This window comes from Oncorhynchus mykiss, chromosome 32 (assembly GCF_013265735.2).
Source record: "Oncorhynchus mykiss isolate Arlee chromosome 32, USDA_OmykA_1.1, whole genome shotgun sequence".
NCBI classification, from domain to species: domain Eukaryota; kingdom Metazoa; phylum Chordata; class Actinopteri; order Salmoniformes; family Salmonidae; genus Oncorhynchus; species Oncorhynchus mykiss.
In genome coordinates, this window is record NC_050572.1 from 15,457,615 (window position 1) to 15,474,563 (window position 16,949).

Genomic DNA, 16,949 nt, shown 5'->3' on the forward strand with positions numbered 1-16,949 from the left:
GTCAGGTTTATTTCTCTAAACCCTTCCAGATCTAAATAACACACACAAGCTAAAACACGGCTCGCTCACACATGTACACTTTTGTGTTATTCTTAAACCCTGGACCTGTTACACACACACACACACACACACACACAACCCGTCCTGATCAATAACTCTGTCCAGGTCTCTTCCTCATGCCTTGCACTAATGATTCTCTCATGAATATATCTTGTCATAATTACAGCCAGTGTGATATAAATATATATATATAATATACTGTACATAGGGTATTGCAATGTAGTCTACTTTTTCCATTTACAGTTGACAGGACTAATGCTTGCTAGGGAGTTGTCTAGATAATCATTAAACTGTACAGTTAGCAGAAAACAGCTTCAGTGTGGGTTTGGAGTTGTTTTTCCCCCCACAGAAATCTTTAAATTATAACCGATGGTGGTCTTTATAAATGTAAGTGTTATTAACAAAAAAAATATCTTGCATTTCTTTAGTGGTCTGACTTATACTTTATTTCTCAAGAAAAGCTAAATGATTATTTTTTGGTTTCTATTTTTTAACATTCTCTCTCTCTCACATTTCACTCATTTGTGAGTGATCTAAAGTTAGGATGCCCTGTCCAGTGCTCCTCATCCCACTAGAACTGAAGTCACACACAATACACTGTCTGGCTGTTGAATCCCTGTTGGAGCAAAGCGGAAAGGATTTGGAAAAAAAATCACTTTCCGCTTGTCTTATAACGTCTCGGTAGGAATGTAACGACGTTGTGGGAACAATGTTAACAACCTTAATAGGAGAAGAAAGACTGCTCTGTTCTACTGGGGTATTAGCTGGTGGATCATGATGATGAATAAATGGATTAACTCATAGGGATGTACATTGTATACATTTTTGTTGCTGTGGCCACTTAATTGCAGCCGGAAAAAATAAAATAAATGCAAGCATTTTACAGTACTGTTAAATAATATCATGTGTGGAGTAGGATATTTGTCTTACCTAAGAGGTGGTTCCTATTTTTTTATGATCTCTAGAACTTGTGGTTCTAAGATTTATTTTCAGCGGTTCTAGACGTTTTCTTACGCTACTGTACACAGTCTGGGGTAAAGAACCCCAACCACTCCGCCGGAGGTCACCAGTGGCATCCTGTTCTTTTTATCTGACCTTTGACCACTTAGCTTTGCCTTTTGAGGTCACAGCGACTAAGGTACTAGTGGTCCTCACCCTGGCTCTCTGAATATCGAGTCAGAATAACAAAACTCTATTGTAAGATGTAATAATCGGCTTATAATTGGAAACATTTTATTACATATGTATTGTGTAACTACAAGGCCTAGTACATTATTGTGGTATTAGTAAGGTGGACATCATCACCAGAGTCTTTTGTCTGCTTTTCCCATGTCTTATTATTCTTATTTTTCCTATGACGGTATGTCACACTCCATTTGTCCCAGGTCATTACATTTGACCTTGAAATTCTCACTACAAATGGTTACATTTTTTGTGATCTCTACCCTGGATCATAGCCTACTCCAGCATTTCCCAAACTAGGGGTTTGAAAACAGGAAATTCTGATATAAAATGATGTCCGTAACCTCCAGTAGCAGCTAGATGCGGTTGTAGTAAACAGTGGTTTCTGTTTTCTTCCTACAAATGTAGTTCTATCTTTTGAACGGTTTAAGCTACATATTATTATGACCCCATTGATGTTGATAAAAGTCACCTTGTCCTAGAGAGATTTACACGGTCATCAAAATGTCAGGGTAAACCTACACCAAACAGACCTTATTTTAAGTGTTTCTAAAATCCCCTATTGGGAAAATGAATGGTGGAAAAACTATTGGAACCATTTCCCTGTTTGACCATTAGGTTTTATGGGTATTATTACACCCATGCGCACAAGCCTGTGTAGGCCTGTGTAGAGGCACTAAATCAGACTGGGGGGAAAAAGAACATCAATGATGCTGTCAGACTGATTTATATTAGACTGTCAAAGACACAGTTAAAAAAAGTAGACATTGGCTGTTGATTACATCACCTTTTGTGTTTGACATGGTGTGGGTTTTTGATATCAAAATGGGGTCGCGGACCGAAAAAGTTTGGGAACCCCTGGCCAAGCCTACTCACTGGAATACCTATTTTGTCTCCCCTAGTGGAGGAAAAATGGGCCTACAATGACAAATAAAAAAATAGGGATCAGCGCATTGAGCTATAAAAAAAAACGGATCAGCGCCATGTCTGATTCTCCAGTAGTGGAATAGAGAACCGGACACCTAAACCATTTAATTCCAGGGTCGGGGATCCCGTTCGGTCTCGAGGATGTCCGGGAGCGCAGGGATTCAGCAGGGCTCCCCGGCCATCGGTGCAGCGGGATCGGCGCCTGCGGCTCCGGGAGCCGGGGGAACCGAGGGTTCGGGCGCCACGGTAGGATCAGCACGAATCGCCGTGAAGAAGGCGCAGCTCCGCTCCTCCCCGCGCCCGAAGAAACTGGAGAAGCTCGGAGTTTATTCATCTTGCAAGGTAGTTTTAAGTAGTCCATTATTACATTATTTGGCAATTATACATTTTGCAATGTTTTGAAAGTGGTTTGAGTTTCAGATGCTTGTTGGTTTGCAGCGCTACCAAAATGCAAACGCAGCAAAGGAAGCCATTGCTGCGCTTGCATTTCTTCATATCCCTCATGCTCTAGTTATGTAAAATGATCCTATTGGAAATAAACATCAGGAAAAAAACGGCAAAATGTACAGTTTAGCGCTCCCATATTATAATGTTAAAATATGTATTTCTAGGCGGGAGAGTGGACTAAACATTCTCAAGGTGCTTTGACAAATTCAGGTTAGCCTGCATGCCTTGGTGCGGAATGCCTCCAGCAAGGGGAGTGTGCGGGGCGTAATTCACCCCACTGGGATAGTGACAGTGTTTTCACGTCTGTCAGCGCACCGTGGTAAAATAGAAAGTATTTATTGCAGTTATATATCATCTGCAGGGAGAGACAGCGTCTTTGTTTTGACAGTGACAGCTGCTGGGGGGCGGGGTTTGTTGTTGTTCCTTGGCTCTTGTTCCTGTGCACAGTTTGGCTCCAGCTAAGAGTTGTAGTGAGAGAGGGCTGGCCCAACAGGCATTGTCTAGCTATGCCACTTTGTAGGCAAGCTGTCTTTGTCAACTTATGCATATAACTTGTTAACTTATGCATTTTTCCTATTACGTTATGTTTCTAAACATGTGTGTATGCATACAGTGTGTGTGTTTCTAACCGGTGGAACCCTGTGCTGTAGGCTGAGGGGGCCTGTAAGTGTAACAGCTGGAAGAGCCAGAACCCCCCTCCCACACCACCCCGTACAGACCAGCAGCCCAACACTTTCAACCTTCAGGACCCCTGCCGTAGCTGCTCTCATACACTGGGTAAGACTAGGGGGAGAGGGGGTCAGAGGGGAGACATTAGGAGGGGGTGCCCTGTGTACTGGAGGGGGAGAGGGGGACATGGGGATGGGGTGCCCTGTGTACTGGAGGGGGAGAGAGGGTCAGAGGGGAGACATTAGGAGGGGTTGCCCTGTGTACTGGAGGGGGAGAGGGGGACATGGGGATGGGGTGCCCTGTGTACTGGAGGGGGAGAGAGGGTCAGAGGGGGGATATGGGGAGGGGTTGCCCTGTGTACTGGAGGGGGAGAGAGGGTCAGAGGGGGGACATGAGGATGGGGTGCCCTGTGTACTGGAGGGGGAGAGAGGGTCAGAGGAGGGACATGAGGATGGGGTGCCACTGCCTCGTGTAAGGGCATGATATAGGCAGGTGGAATGTTCTAGAAATCCAGATAATAAGGAGGTAATAGGTTTTCAGGGACACATTGGTCATCAAAACTAAAGTCTGTCTTCGCACTCTCACTCACTGTCTCTCCTTTTCAGGTGACCATGTAACCCACCTGGAGAACGTTTCAGAGGAGGAGATGAACAGGCTTCTGGGCATTGCTCTGGACGTGGAGTACCTGAACACATGTGTCCACAAAGAGGAGGATGCTGACACCAAACAAGTCTACTTCTCCCTCTTCAAGGTAGGCCACAGCTCAACATGTCAACAACACATTACTTTCAGTGCATCTGTCTCACAATGTCCTTCTTTCACCTTCAGCTATTGAGGAAATGCATCCTTCAGATGGGCAGACCTGTGGTGGAGGCACAGGAGAGTCCTCCCTTTGAGAAACCTAGCATTGAACAGGCAAGTGTACACCACAAATACACACACGCTTAGCAAAAAAATACATATTTAGATCACACTTACACAAGATATATACATTATATTTTGCTTACATGATCTCTGTGTCTCTTCAACAGGGGGTGAATAACTTTGTCCAGTACAAGTTCAGCCATCTTCCCTCCAAGGAGCGTCAGACCATCGTGGAGCTGGCCAAGATGTTCCTCAACCAGATCAACTACTGGCAGCTGGAGACACCCTCACAGAGACGCCAGCGGGCCCCTGCTGATGATGCCGCCGGGTACAAAGTCAACTACACCAGGTAGTAGGCGCCCTTTGATGATATGAATGCAACTGCTGGCAGGCACGCTTTGATGATGTGTTCACAGTCATGACATGTTTATTCCTAATGCACTGACCACACTGTGGGCTGGCTTCATGTTCTTAATGCTTACATGCTGACTACACCGGGCGCACGCGTGCGTCCACGTGCGTCCACGTGCGCCATCACACCCATGTAGATTTTGTTCATCCACCCCAGACATGATTTGTCCTGGGATATAAACATTGGGTTGTTGTTTTACCTGAAATGCACAAGGTCCCTTTTTCCCCCTGGATCTTGGGGATTTTGACCCATTTTGAGTCACACACAATGTGTTCTCAAACACTTAAACATAGGTTAGCTATGGTGTTTTTAGTCCCCAGTAGCCCCAGTCACTCCCATAACTTGCTACCAACAGATTCATTTTCTCTTCATTCCAATAGATGTGTACATTTCATGCAAATTGTATCACCGTTATATAACCTAGAATCAAACCCACATTTTTGTGGTGTGTTTTTCCCCAGATGGCTGTGCTACTGCAACGTCCCTCAGTTCTGTGACAGTCTACCGCGGTACGAGACGACCCAAATCTTCGGTCGGACCCTGCTGCGCTCCGTCTTCACTGTAATGAGGAAACAGCTGCTAGAGCAGGCCAGACAGGAGAAGGATAAGCTACCCCCGGAGAAACGCACTCTCATCCTCACACACTTCCCCAAGTAAGAGACAAATTCTTCACATACACACAAACGTACACACACGAGATAGAGGAGGATTCCTAGTCTTGGTCTACAGTAGGTGTGATGATGATATCTGTGTGCTGTAGATTCCTGTCCATGCTGGAGGAGGAGGTGTACAGTCACAGCTCTCCCATCTGGAGTGAAGAATTCCTGGCTGGATCCTCAGGAGGACCGATCCCCATTCATACAGGTAAAACACACCTGACCTTTAGCCAGCTTGTCCAACACACTCTCACTTAGAGTTTTACCTTGCCTCGAAAAGTTTAAGTAGGGAAAGTTGTGATGTGATTGATATGATGAGTGCAACTCTCCATTGATAAAGTAATCTGATGAGCTCCCTTGTGTATAATGACAGTGATCAGTGCGCCCCCGGTGGCCAGGTCTTTGTACTACAACTCCAGCCCAGTATCTGTGTACCCATCCAGCTGTGGCAGTGTCAGTCCTGCCAGGAAGACCGCCTCTGTTCTGGAACCCAGCCCAGGTAAACACAACAAGCTCTACGCACAGATCTAGGATCAGCTTAGCCTCCACAAATTATAACCTTAACCATTAGGGGTAAAATCTCTCTTTAGATCAGTTTCTAGGGGAAACTTTACATATGATCTACCTGTGTAGGTGGGCAGAAGCGGAAGCCATCGGAGCCCCTCCCCCATGAGGAGACTAAGAAGCTCAGGATTGTCGGGGACATCCCCATGGAACTCATCAATGAAGTCATGGCAACCATCACCGACCCCGCCTCCATGCTGGGACCAGAGGTAACATCAAACACTCAGGGCTCTGATCAATCAGCTGACTTCCGAATACAGATTGTTTTGGCGGTGCCTGAGGTGGAACTGCGTTAGAGCTGTCAACTTCAAAGGCGGCCCCTTGCATTATACCTAAAGTGGACATTGCCATTGTCTGCAGGGAGTCACCTTTGGAGAAATCCCATGCAGCCTTCAAGTTCGACCACTGGAATGCACAGAAGGCTGCTGAGGGGGAAACAGCTTATAATTATGTCCAGGATGTTGCAAATGGAATGGCATCAAACACCTGGAAACCAATTGTTTGATGTATTTGTTACCATTCCACAAATTCCGCCCCAGTTATTACCACGAGCCCATTCTCCCCAATTAAGGTGCCACCAACCTCGTGCTGGAATGTAAGATGTAGTATTCACCTGATTATGATGATAGAAACACTCATTATTTTGTTTAATGATTTGTCTATTTGAGCATCACTATTTCTATACAGCCTACACTTTCTGTGTCTGAACTTCTAACTCGAGCGGGGAGGGTGTGGCTTCGTGACAATGATCGCAAGAGCAGCTGCTCACCGATTTGAAGTCTCCAACGCAGTTCCACCTCCAACACCACCAAAACATCCGCTATGCGGCTGTCTGCTATCGCCGGTTAACTCTTGATCTGATGGAATCTAGACCTCAATCAGTCCAACACGTATTCATCAATACTTCCATCTCTTCAGTCCAACACATAGTCATCAATACTTCCATCTCTTCAGTCCAACACATAGTCATCAATACTTCCATCTCTTCAGTCCAACACATAGTCATCAATACTTCCATCTCTTCAGTCCAACACATAGTCATCAATACTTCCATCTCTTCAGTCCAACACATAGTCATCAATACTTCCATCTCTTCAGTCCAACACATAGTCATCAATACTTCCATCTCTTCAGTCCAACACATAGTCATCAATACTTCCATCTCTTCAGTCCAACACATAGTCATCAATACTTCCATCTCTTCAGTCCAACACATAGTCATCAATACTTCCATCTCTTCAGTCCAACACATAGTCATCAATACTTCCATCTCTTCAGTCCAACACATAGTCATCAATACTTCCATCTCTTCAGTCCAACACATAGTCATCAATACTTCCATCTCTTCAGTCCAACACATAGTCATCAATACTTCCATCGCTTAACACTCTCTATTCCATCTCTGTTAAAAATCAGTTAGTGGATATTAGATTAAATTTGACTTGCAGTTCAGAACCCCCCACTAAGTAAATGTTTTAGAGGCAGTATTGAGGTTTGAAGGTGATGATTATGGTGAAGCTGCTGCTGAGAATGATGATAATGGGACAAATATATGGACACTGCTAAATCAAAATGAGTGCTGTCATAGGACTTGATAATGAGTAAGGCTGACGTCATTCCCTCCCCACCCCCAGACCAGTCTACTGTCGGCCCACTCAGCCCGTGATGAGGCGGCACGCCTGGAGGAGAGGAGGGGAGTGATAGAGTTCCACGTCATCGGGAACTCCCTCAACCAGAAGCCCAACAAGAGGATCCTCATGTGGCTGGTGGGCCTCCAGAATGTCTTCTCTCACCAGCTGCCTCGCATGCCCAAAGAGTATATCACACGCCTCGTCTTTGACCCGTGAGTGTTACCATGAAAGATGGCGCCGACAGACATGGCAGCTTTCCTTATAGCGCCTAAGCAACTTTGCAGTATTTTTGTTTTTTTGTGTGTTATTTCTTACATTATTAGCCCAGAACGTTTTTTTGTGTTATTATATACAGCCGGAAATAACTTTTGGATATCAGAGCGGCGGTAGCTCACCAGCATTACGACCAGGAATACGACTTCCAAGAATTGGATCCTTTGTTCGCACCCCCAGGGCAATTGAACTTATCCCAGAGGCTGCTCCAAGAACCCGTGGAGAAGAGGTATTTGGAGTGGACTTCTAGTCCGACTCAAGAGGCGAGCACACCATCCACCGCTTCCGAGTATATTACTCGCTAATGTGTATATACTGTCCCCGTCCATACAGCCAGCTGGTTCTCAGTACACCGCACAGACAGAAATAAAAAAACTCTCCAGGAAGAAGGGCAGTGGTGTATGTTTAAGAATTAACCACTCGTGGTGTGATTGTGATAATGTACAGAAACTAAAGTCCTATTGTTCACCCGACCTACAATATTCCACAATCAAATGCTGACCGTATTACTTCCCAAGAGAATTATCTTCGGTTATAGTCACAGCTGTGTTTATTCCCCCTCAAGCCGATACCAGGACGGCTCTCAAGGAACTACACTGGACTTTATGCAAACTGGTAACCACATATCCTGAGGCCACATTTATTGTAGCTGGGGACTTTAACAAAGCAAATTTGAGGAAAACGCTACTGAGGTTCTATCAACACATTGACTGCAGTACTCGCGCTGCTAAAACACTCAACCACTGCTATTCTCTCTTCCGGGATACCTACAAGGCCCTCCCCCGCCCTCCCTTTGGCAAATCAGATCACAACTCCATTTTGCTCCTCCCTTCCTATAGGCAGAAACTCAAAAAGGAAGTACCCGTGCTAAGGTCTATTCAACACTGGTCTGACCAATCAGAATTCATGCTTCAAGATTGTTTTGATCACGGGATATGTTCCGGGTAGCCTCGGAGAATAATATTGAGGTATACACGGACACAGTGACTGAGTTCATCAGGAAGTGTATAGAGGATGTTGTTCCCTCTGTTACTATTAAAACCTACCCAAACCAGAAACCATGGGTAGATGGCAGCATTCACGCTAAACTGAAAGCATGAACCACCGCATTTAACCATGGCAAGGTGACTGGGAATATGGTTGAATACAAACTGTGTAGTTAGTTATTCCCTCTGTAAAGCAATCAAACAGGCAAAACGTCAGTACAGAGACAAAGTGGAGTCACAATTCAACGGCTCAGACATGAGATGTATGTGGCAGGGTCTACAGACAATCACGGAATACAAAGGGAAACCAGCCACATCGCGGACACTGACGTTTTTCTCCCAGACAGCTGGGGCGACAGTGTAGCCTAGTGGTTAGAGTGTTGGACTAGTAACCGAAAGGTTTCAAGATCGAATCCCCGAGCTGGCAAGGCACAAATCTGTCGTTCTGCCCCTGAACAAGGCAGTTAACCCACTGTTCCTAGGCAGTCATTGAAAATAAGATTTTGTTCTTAACTGACTTGCCTTTTATTTTAAAGGTAAAATTAAACACCTTTGCCCGCTTTGAGGATAAGACAGTGCCATCGGCGTGGCCTGCTCCCAAGGACTGTGGGTTCTCGTTCTCCATGGCCGATGTGAGTGAGACATCTTAACGCTCGCATGGCTGCTGGGCCAGATGCCATCCCTAGCCACGTCCTCAGAGCATGCGCAGACCAGCTGGCTGGAGTGTTTACGGACAAATTCAATCTCTCCCTATCCCAGTCTGCTGTCCCCACTTGCTTCCACAATTGTCCACCATTGTTCCTGTACCCAAGAAAGCAAAGATAACTGAACTAAATCTCCCCGTAGCACTCACTTCTTTCATCATGAAGTGCTTTGAGGGGCTAGTTAAGAATCATATCACCTCTACCTTACATGACACCCTAGACCCACTTCAATTTGCTTACCTCCCAATAGATCCACAGACGATGCAATCACCATTGCACTGCAAACTGCCCTATCCCATCTGGACAAGAGGAATACCTATGTAAGAATGCTGTTCATTGACTATAGCTCAGCCTTCAACACCATAGTACCCTCCAAGCTCATCATCAAGCTTGGGCTATGAACCCCACCCTGTGCAACAGGGTTCTGGACTTCCTGACGGGCCACCCCCCATTGTGGTGAAGGTAGGAAACAACATCTCCACTTCACTGATCCTTGACACAGGGGCCCCACAAGGGTGTGTGCTCATCTCCCTCCTGTACTCCCTGTTCACTCAACTTAATCATCAGGTTTGCAGACGCCACAACCATAGTAGGCCAACAATGACGAGACAGTCTACAGGGAGGAGGTTAGGGCCCTGGCGGAGTGGTGCCAGGAAATAACCTCCCCTTCAACATCAACAAAACAAAGGAGCTGATCCTGGACTTCAGAAAAGGGGGGTTACGCCCCTATCCACATTGACGGGACCGCAGTGGACAAGGTGGAAAGCTTCAAGTTCCTCGGCGTACACATCAACTGACTATCTGAAATGGTCCACCCACACAGACAGTGTGGTGAAGAAGGCACAACAATTGAGAGCATCCTGTCGGGCTGTATCACCGCCTGGTATGGCAACTGCACCGCCAGCAACCGCAGGGCTCTCCAGAGGGTGGTGCGGCTTGCACAACACATCACAGAGGGCACACTGCCTGCCCTCCAGGACACCTACAGCAGGAAGGCCAAAAAGATCAACAAGGACATCAACCACCCGAGCCAAGGCCTGTCCACCCCGCTATCATCCAGAAGGCGAGGTCAGTACAGGTGCATAAAAGCTGGGACCGAGAGACTGAAAAACAGCTTCTATCTCAAGGCCTTCACACTGTTAAATAGCCATCACTAGCCGGCTACCACCGGGTTACTCAACCCTGCCCCTTAGAGGCTGCTGCCCCATGTACATAGACTTGGAATCACTGGTCACTTTAATAATGTTTACATCCTGCTTTACTCATTTCATGTGTACATACTGGGTTCTATTCTACTGTATTTTAGTCAATGCCATTCCGACATTGCTCGTCCTAATATTTATATACACTGCTCAAAAAAATAAAGGGAACACTTAAACAACACAATGTAACTCCAAGTCAATCACACTGTCCAGGAAGCAACACTGATTGACAATAAATTGCACATGCTGTTGTGCAAATGGAATAGACAACAGGTGGAAATTATGGCAATTAGCAAGACACCCCCAATAAAGGAGTGGGGACCACAGACCACTTCTCAGTTCCTATGCTTCCTGGCTGATGTTTTGGTCACTTTTGAATGCTGGCGGTGCTTTCACTCTAGTGGTAGCATGAGACGGAGTCTACAACCCACACAAGTGGCTCAGGTAGTGCAGTTCATCCAGGATGGAACATCAATGCGAGCTGTGGCAAGAAGGTTTGCTGTGTCTGTCAGCGTAGTGTCCAGAGCATGGAGGCGCTACCAGGAGACAGGCCAGTACATCAGGAGACGTGGAGGAGGCCGTAGGAGGGTAACAACCCAGCAGCAGGACCGCTACCTCCGCCTTTGTGCAAGGAGGAGCAGGAGGAGCACTGCCAGAGCCCTGCAAAATGACCTCCAGCAGGCCACAAATGTGCATGTGTCTGCTCAAACGGTCAGAAACAGACTCCATGAGGGTGGTGTGAGGGCCCGACGTCCACAGGTGGGGGTTGTGCTTACAGCCCAACACCGTGCAGGACGTTTGGCATTTGCCAGAGAACACCAAAATTGGCAAATTCGCCACTGGCGCCCTGTGCTCTTCACAGATGAAAGCAGGTTCACACTGAGCACATGTGACAGTCTGGAGACGCCGTGGAGAACGTTCTGCTGCCTGCAACATCCTCCAGCATGACCGGTTTGGCTGTGGGTCAGTCATGGTGTGGGGTGGCATTTCTTTGGGGGGCCGCACAGCCCTCCATGTGCTCGCCAGAGGTAGCCTGACTGCCATTAGGTACCGAGATGAGATCCTCAGACCCCTTGTGAGACCATATGCTGGTGCGGTTGGCCCTGGGTTCCTCCTAATGCAAGACAATGCTAGACCGCATGTGGCTGGAGTGTCAGCAGTTCCTGCAAGAGGAAGGCATTGATGCTATGGACGGGCCCGCCCGTTCCCCAGACCTGAATCCAATTGAGCACATCTGGGACATCATGTCTCGCTCCATCCACCAACGCCACGTTGCACCACAGACTGTCCAGGAGTTGGCGGATGCTTTAGTCCAGGTCTGGGAGGAGATCCCTTAGGACACCATCCGCCACCTCATCAGGAGCATGCCCAGGCGTTTTAGGGAGGTCATACAGGCACGTGGAGGCCACACACACTACTGAGCCTCATTTTGACTTGTTTTAAGGACATTACATTAAAGTTGGATCAGCCTGTAGTGTGGTTTTCCACTGAGTGTGACTCCAAATCCATGGGTTGATAAATTTGATTTCCATTGATAATTGTTGTGATTTTGTTGTCAGCACATTCAACTATGTAAAGAAAAAAGTATTTAATAAGAATATTTCATTCATTCAGATCTAGGATGTGTTATTTTAGTGTTCCCTTTATTTTTTGGAGCAGTGTATTTCTTAATTTCATTATTTTTCTTTTAGATTTGTGTGTATTGTTGTGAATTGTTAGATATTACTGCACTGTTGGAGCTAGGAACACAAGCATTTCGTTACACCCGCAATAACATCTGCTAAATTTGTGTATGTGACTTGATTTGATTTAGAGTTCTACCCTGATTGACTGACCACCAAAGAGAAAAATAGTCCCAACTTTGTAGCACAGAAAGAAAACTTTTAATGTGAAGTTGCTATACAGTTGTAACCAGAGGTTTGACCCCTCAACGTTATGTGAACAGTGGCAACAATTGAACATTACACCTGGCTGTATCTATTTAACTCTAAAGCAGAAGTTGAACCCAGTTGCGTATTATGAGCTATTGAGTTGAATGATAAATTGGGAACCGTTCACTTTCTCTCCAAACAGAAAACACAAGACTCTGTCGCTGATCAAAGATGGCCGTGTGATCGGAGGGATCTGCTTCCGGATGTTCCCCTCGCAGAGCTTCACAGAGATCGTATTCTGTGCAGTCACCTCCAACGAGCAGGTCAAGGTACGAGAATGCAGCTCTTTTAACCTAGTCCCAGTTCTGTTTGTGCTCTCTTTCCAACTCCTATGGACATGTTTGACATGACAGTGACCATAGGACTTGCCTATACACAAACAAACAGTTCTGGGTCGCATTTCTGTTGGTATTAACTGATATGACTGATATTCATTCTACTGCCATTGAGCTCCGTGCATCACTCTTCTTGATTGGTCAGTTTTGACCTTTCACCCCTACCTATTGTTTAAAGGGATACGGCACTCACCTGATGAACCATCTGAAGGAGTACCACATCAAGCACGACATCCTCAACTTCCTCACCTACGCAGACGAGTATGCCATTGGCTACTTCAAAAAGCAGGTCAGTACATCATTGTTTGCTTAAAAAGATCAGCAAATGGCATTGGTTATCTTGTAATGTAGGGAAACATCAAGAAACAGTCTCTTTAAAAAAAAAAAAAAACATTCTTACAGCTCTCTGTCTTTCTTTTTCTCTCAATCTCTTTGTCTCAGGGCTTCTCTAAAGACATCAAGGTTCCCATGGCCAAGTATCTGGGCTACATCAAAGACTATGAGGGAGCGACACTGATGGGCTGTGAGCTCAACCCCAGCATCCCTTACACGGAGTTCTCTGTCATTATCAAGAAGCAGAAAGAGGTGTGTGTGGTGTGTGCATGCCTACAATGTCTATTTGTATAATAAATTGAGTTACCTAAGTTCTCTCTCTTTCGGTCTCCCTTACACTCTCTCTTCCACTCTCTCTCACACCCTCCCTCCCTCACTCACTCACTCCCTCCTCGCTTTCAGATCATAAAGAAACTGATTGAGAGGAAGCAAGCTCAGATCAGAAAGGTCTACCCAGGACTTTCCTGTTTTAAGGAAGGAGTTCGACAGATTCCCATCGAGAGCATTCCTGGAATACGTATGTTTCTCCTGTCATTATATTAGTCTACCTTCAGCATAGGTTCAAAGGATGTGTCCAAAATGGCACCCTATTCCCTACATGGGCCCTGGTCAAATGTAGGGCACTATATAGGGGATAGGGTGCCATTGTGGACAAAGGCAAGTCTCCAAAGAGGTAGCGGTGATTTGGGCAGTAAAGAAGTGTGTGGACAGTGTCTCTAGTTTAACTCAACTCCTTTTTGTCACCAGGGGAAACTGGATGGAAACCGGTGGGCAAAGGGTGAGTCTTTCAGCTCCTTATAGCTTCTACTCAGCTAAAGCTTAGCCAGTGAGCTACCACTGTCATCGTCATGGTAACTCTGACAGAAAATGAGGTGATCACAACTTCCTGTTTCCTGTTGTGATCCCAGGAAAGAGCTGAAGGATCCAGATCAGCTGTACAGCACCCTGAAGACCATCCTACAACATGTTAAGGTGAGGGACACGCACATACGCATGCACACACGTACTCGCTCACGTACTCACTCACTCTCAAATGCACATACACACCAACTCGTAGCCACACACACACAGGTTTCTCGCTATGTGTTATAGAGTCACCAGAATGCCTGGCCGTTCATGGAACCAGTGAAGAAGACTGAGGCTCCTGGCTACTACCAAGTCATCCGCTTCCCCATGGGTATGTATGGCACTACGCATGGAACCCATCTGTGCCTGGGTCAACTCTTTAGGGGAAGTAATATAGCCATACATAACTTGTAAGCAAGAAAATATGGATGATTGAATTGAATCCGATACAGCCCCTTCAGAAAGTAATCATACCCCTTGACTTGTTCCACATTTTGTTGTGTTTCAGCCTGAATTCAAAATAGATTAAATAGATTTTTTTCTGACCCATCTACACACAATACCCTTAATGACAAAGTGAAAGTGTTTGCTAATTTATTGAAGAATTACATTTATTGAAGGCGGAAACATGGGTAAATCTCTAAGGGCTTTCCACACCTGGATTATGCAACATTTGTCCCATTAGTCTGTAAAAAAAAATATTCAAGCTGTCAAGTTAGTTGTTGATCATTGCTTGACAACCATTTTCAGGTCTTGCCATAGATTTTCAAGTAGATTTAAGTCAAGTCTCTAACTCAGCCACTCAGGAACATTCACTGTCTTCTTGGTAAGCAACTCCAGTGTAGATTTTGCCTTGTGTTTTAGATTATTGTTCTGCTGAAAGGTTCATTAATCCTCTAGTGTCTGGTGGAAACCAGACTGAACCAGGTTTTCCGCTAGGATTTTGCCTGTAGTTTGCTCCTTTCCATATTTAAAAAAAAATCACAGAGCGGAACAGCGGACTGTCAAGCTCCCGCCTATTCTTCTCTTTGGATTGGTGGATACATCTCTTCATTTGAATACTTTTTAAAATATTCGATGAGTGGTGTTGATGTCAATGCCGGTATTCAATGGAGATTGAGATGCTACGAATAGACCATCTTATTTATTTGATTTGATTTTGGGCTTCGCCTCTTCTTCCCTGGTATAGTTACCTACAGACAGACACGTAATGGCTAGTTAAGTCATATTGTGTTAATCACAAAGTTTGGTTTCATAGAGGTCAATCAAGAGTCGTGTTAATGTTGTGTGATTTATCTCCAGACCTGAAGACGATGTCTGAGCGTCTGAAGAGCAGGTACTACACCACGCGGAAGCTCTTCATGGCCGACATGCAGCGCATCTTCACCAACTGTCGCGAGTACAATCCCCCAGAGAGTGAGTACTACAAGTGTGCCAACCTGCTAGAGAAGTTCTTCTACACCAAGATCAAGGAGGCAGGTCTCATTGAGAAGTGAAGAGATGGGAGGGGCTTCAAGGGTGAGGGAGCAATGGCTTAGGTCTAATGATTTTTTAAAATGTTTTTGTTTTTATTTACTTATTCTTTATTTTTCTACTGCGTTCAACCAGAAAAAGAGAGAGCTATATATCCAGTAGGAAGAATGATTTTAGGTTAATCAGTATACTATCCCTCGCCCCACTCAGGAAAACACAAGTCCTAGATAGAAACTCCCATCTGTTCAGCTAACACAACCCTCCTCAGCTAACCTAACCCTCCTCAGCTAACCTAACCCTCCTCAGCTAACCTAACCCTCCATCTGTTCAGCTAACCTAACCCTCCATCTGTTCAGCTAACCTAACCCTCCATCTGTTCAGCTAACCTAACCCTCCATCTGTTCAGCTAACCTAACTCTCCATCTGTTCAGCTAACCTAAGACGTCACATCTGTGAAGAACTGGACTGTCTGAGAGATATAGGGAGGGATAGTCAGTCAGTTACTCAGCCATTCAGTCTCTGTCTCCATATGGTGTTACTGGGTCTTAATGGTGTAGGGTGAAAAAAAACCTAGACGCCGATTTTGGGTCAGTTTTGCACTTTCCCCACTAATGGTAAAGGTTAGGATTAGGGGAGGGGAAGCTGATCCCAGATCTGTACCTAGGGAAACCTCTCCCTGGAACCATAGTAATTTGACTTGTTTTATTTTTATGTGCGTGTTACGCGTGACTTCAGATGAGGTCTGTCCCAGAATTTATGAGGGCAAAATTTGTATGTATGTTACTAGAGAGTTCATCCTGCCAAAAAAGGAAAATTATATTTTAAATCTGTATGTATGAATTTTAACAATTGTAAACCTCTTGAATTACTTGCTGTATATTTTTCCTGGTTTGTTTTTAAACTGAAAGGAGGGGAAGCCCTTCATGCTGGTCCATGTAAAAAGTCCCATAGGGCAAAAGGTGACCATGGAAATGCACTTATTTATTTTTTCAAGCAACTATTCAGCATCACATGGTGAAAGAGCTTTTTTGTTTTCCATTGAGATGTTCAGTCTTTTGAGAAAAGCACTATGAATAATGGCTAATTTTAACTATGTAGAGTTTCTCCTTATTTATGTGCTGTAATTTTTAAGGAATAATGCTTAATAAAATAATTTATTCTGTCGTATTATTTCTGTCTAGACGATTGATATCTTTGTACTTTGAAGATAAAATAAAAAGATTGTGCAATACTATGTAGTTTTGCTGTTTTGTATAGAAGATGTTTGTACTTTTTCAAACTTTAGGAGAAACCTGGATTTTGTAATATTGGTTTGAATGACAGACTATTTTATAGACTGATTAAAATAGAAGTGAATCTAATGGATTGGAGTTGTGTTTTTCCTGCTACAAATCACACTGACTCGGACGTTCCAACTCAAATCCCACTTTGCAAATCTATATAAAACAAACGCC

The 16,949-nt window shown here is 45.0% G+C and overlaps 1 protein-coding gene across 1 annotated transcript; it reads left to right on the top strand.

Annotated features, from left to right (window-relative positions):
- Positions 1-1,080: 1,080 nt before the first annotated feature.
- LOC110487984 (histone acetyltransferase KAT2B) lies at positions 1,081-16,856 on the top strand. Its single transcript, XM_021559918.2, has 18 exons — positions 1,081-2,511; positions 3,267-3,393; positions 3,891-4,036; positions 4,114-4,200; positions 4,317-4,498; positions 5,023-5,214; positions 5,322-5,425; positions 5,591-5,716; positions 5,851-5,990; positions 7,416-7,624; positions 12,651-12,777; positions 13,022-13,132; positions 13,285-13,428; positions 13,579-13,693; positions 13,924-13,954; positions 14,085-14,148; positions 14,269-14,353; positions 15,325-16,856. The coding sequence occupies exons 1-18, from the start codon at positions 2,311-2,313 to the stop codon at positions 15,516-15,518; spliced, it is 2,385 nt and encodes a 794-aa protein (XP_021415593.1). The 5' UTR covers positions 1,081-2,310; the 3' UTR covers positions 15,519-16,856.
- The last annotated feature ends 93 nt before the right edge of the window (positions 16,857-16,949 follow it).

What these genes read in the sequence shown, in the direction of transcription:
- LOC110487984 (XM_021559918.2), top strand. Translation starts at nt 2,311, where the DNA reads ATGTCCGGGAGCGCAGGGATTCAGCAGGGCTCCCCGGCCATCGGTGCA. An exon ending in CCTCCAACGAGCAGGTCAAG is followed by an intron (nt 12,778 to 13,021) that starts GTACGAGAATGC and finishes TATTGTTTAAAG; the next exon opens with GGATACGGCACTCACCTGAT. An exon ending in CGAGAGCATTCCTGGAATAC is followed by an intron (nt 13,694 to 13,923) that starts GTATGTTTCTCC and finishes TTTTGTCACCAG; the next exon opens with GGGAAACTGGATGGAAACCG.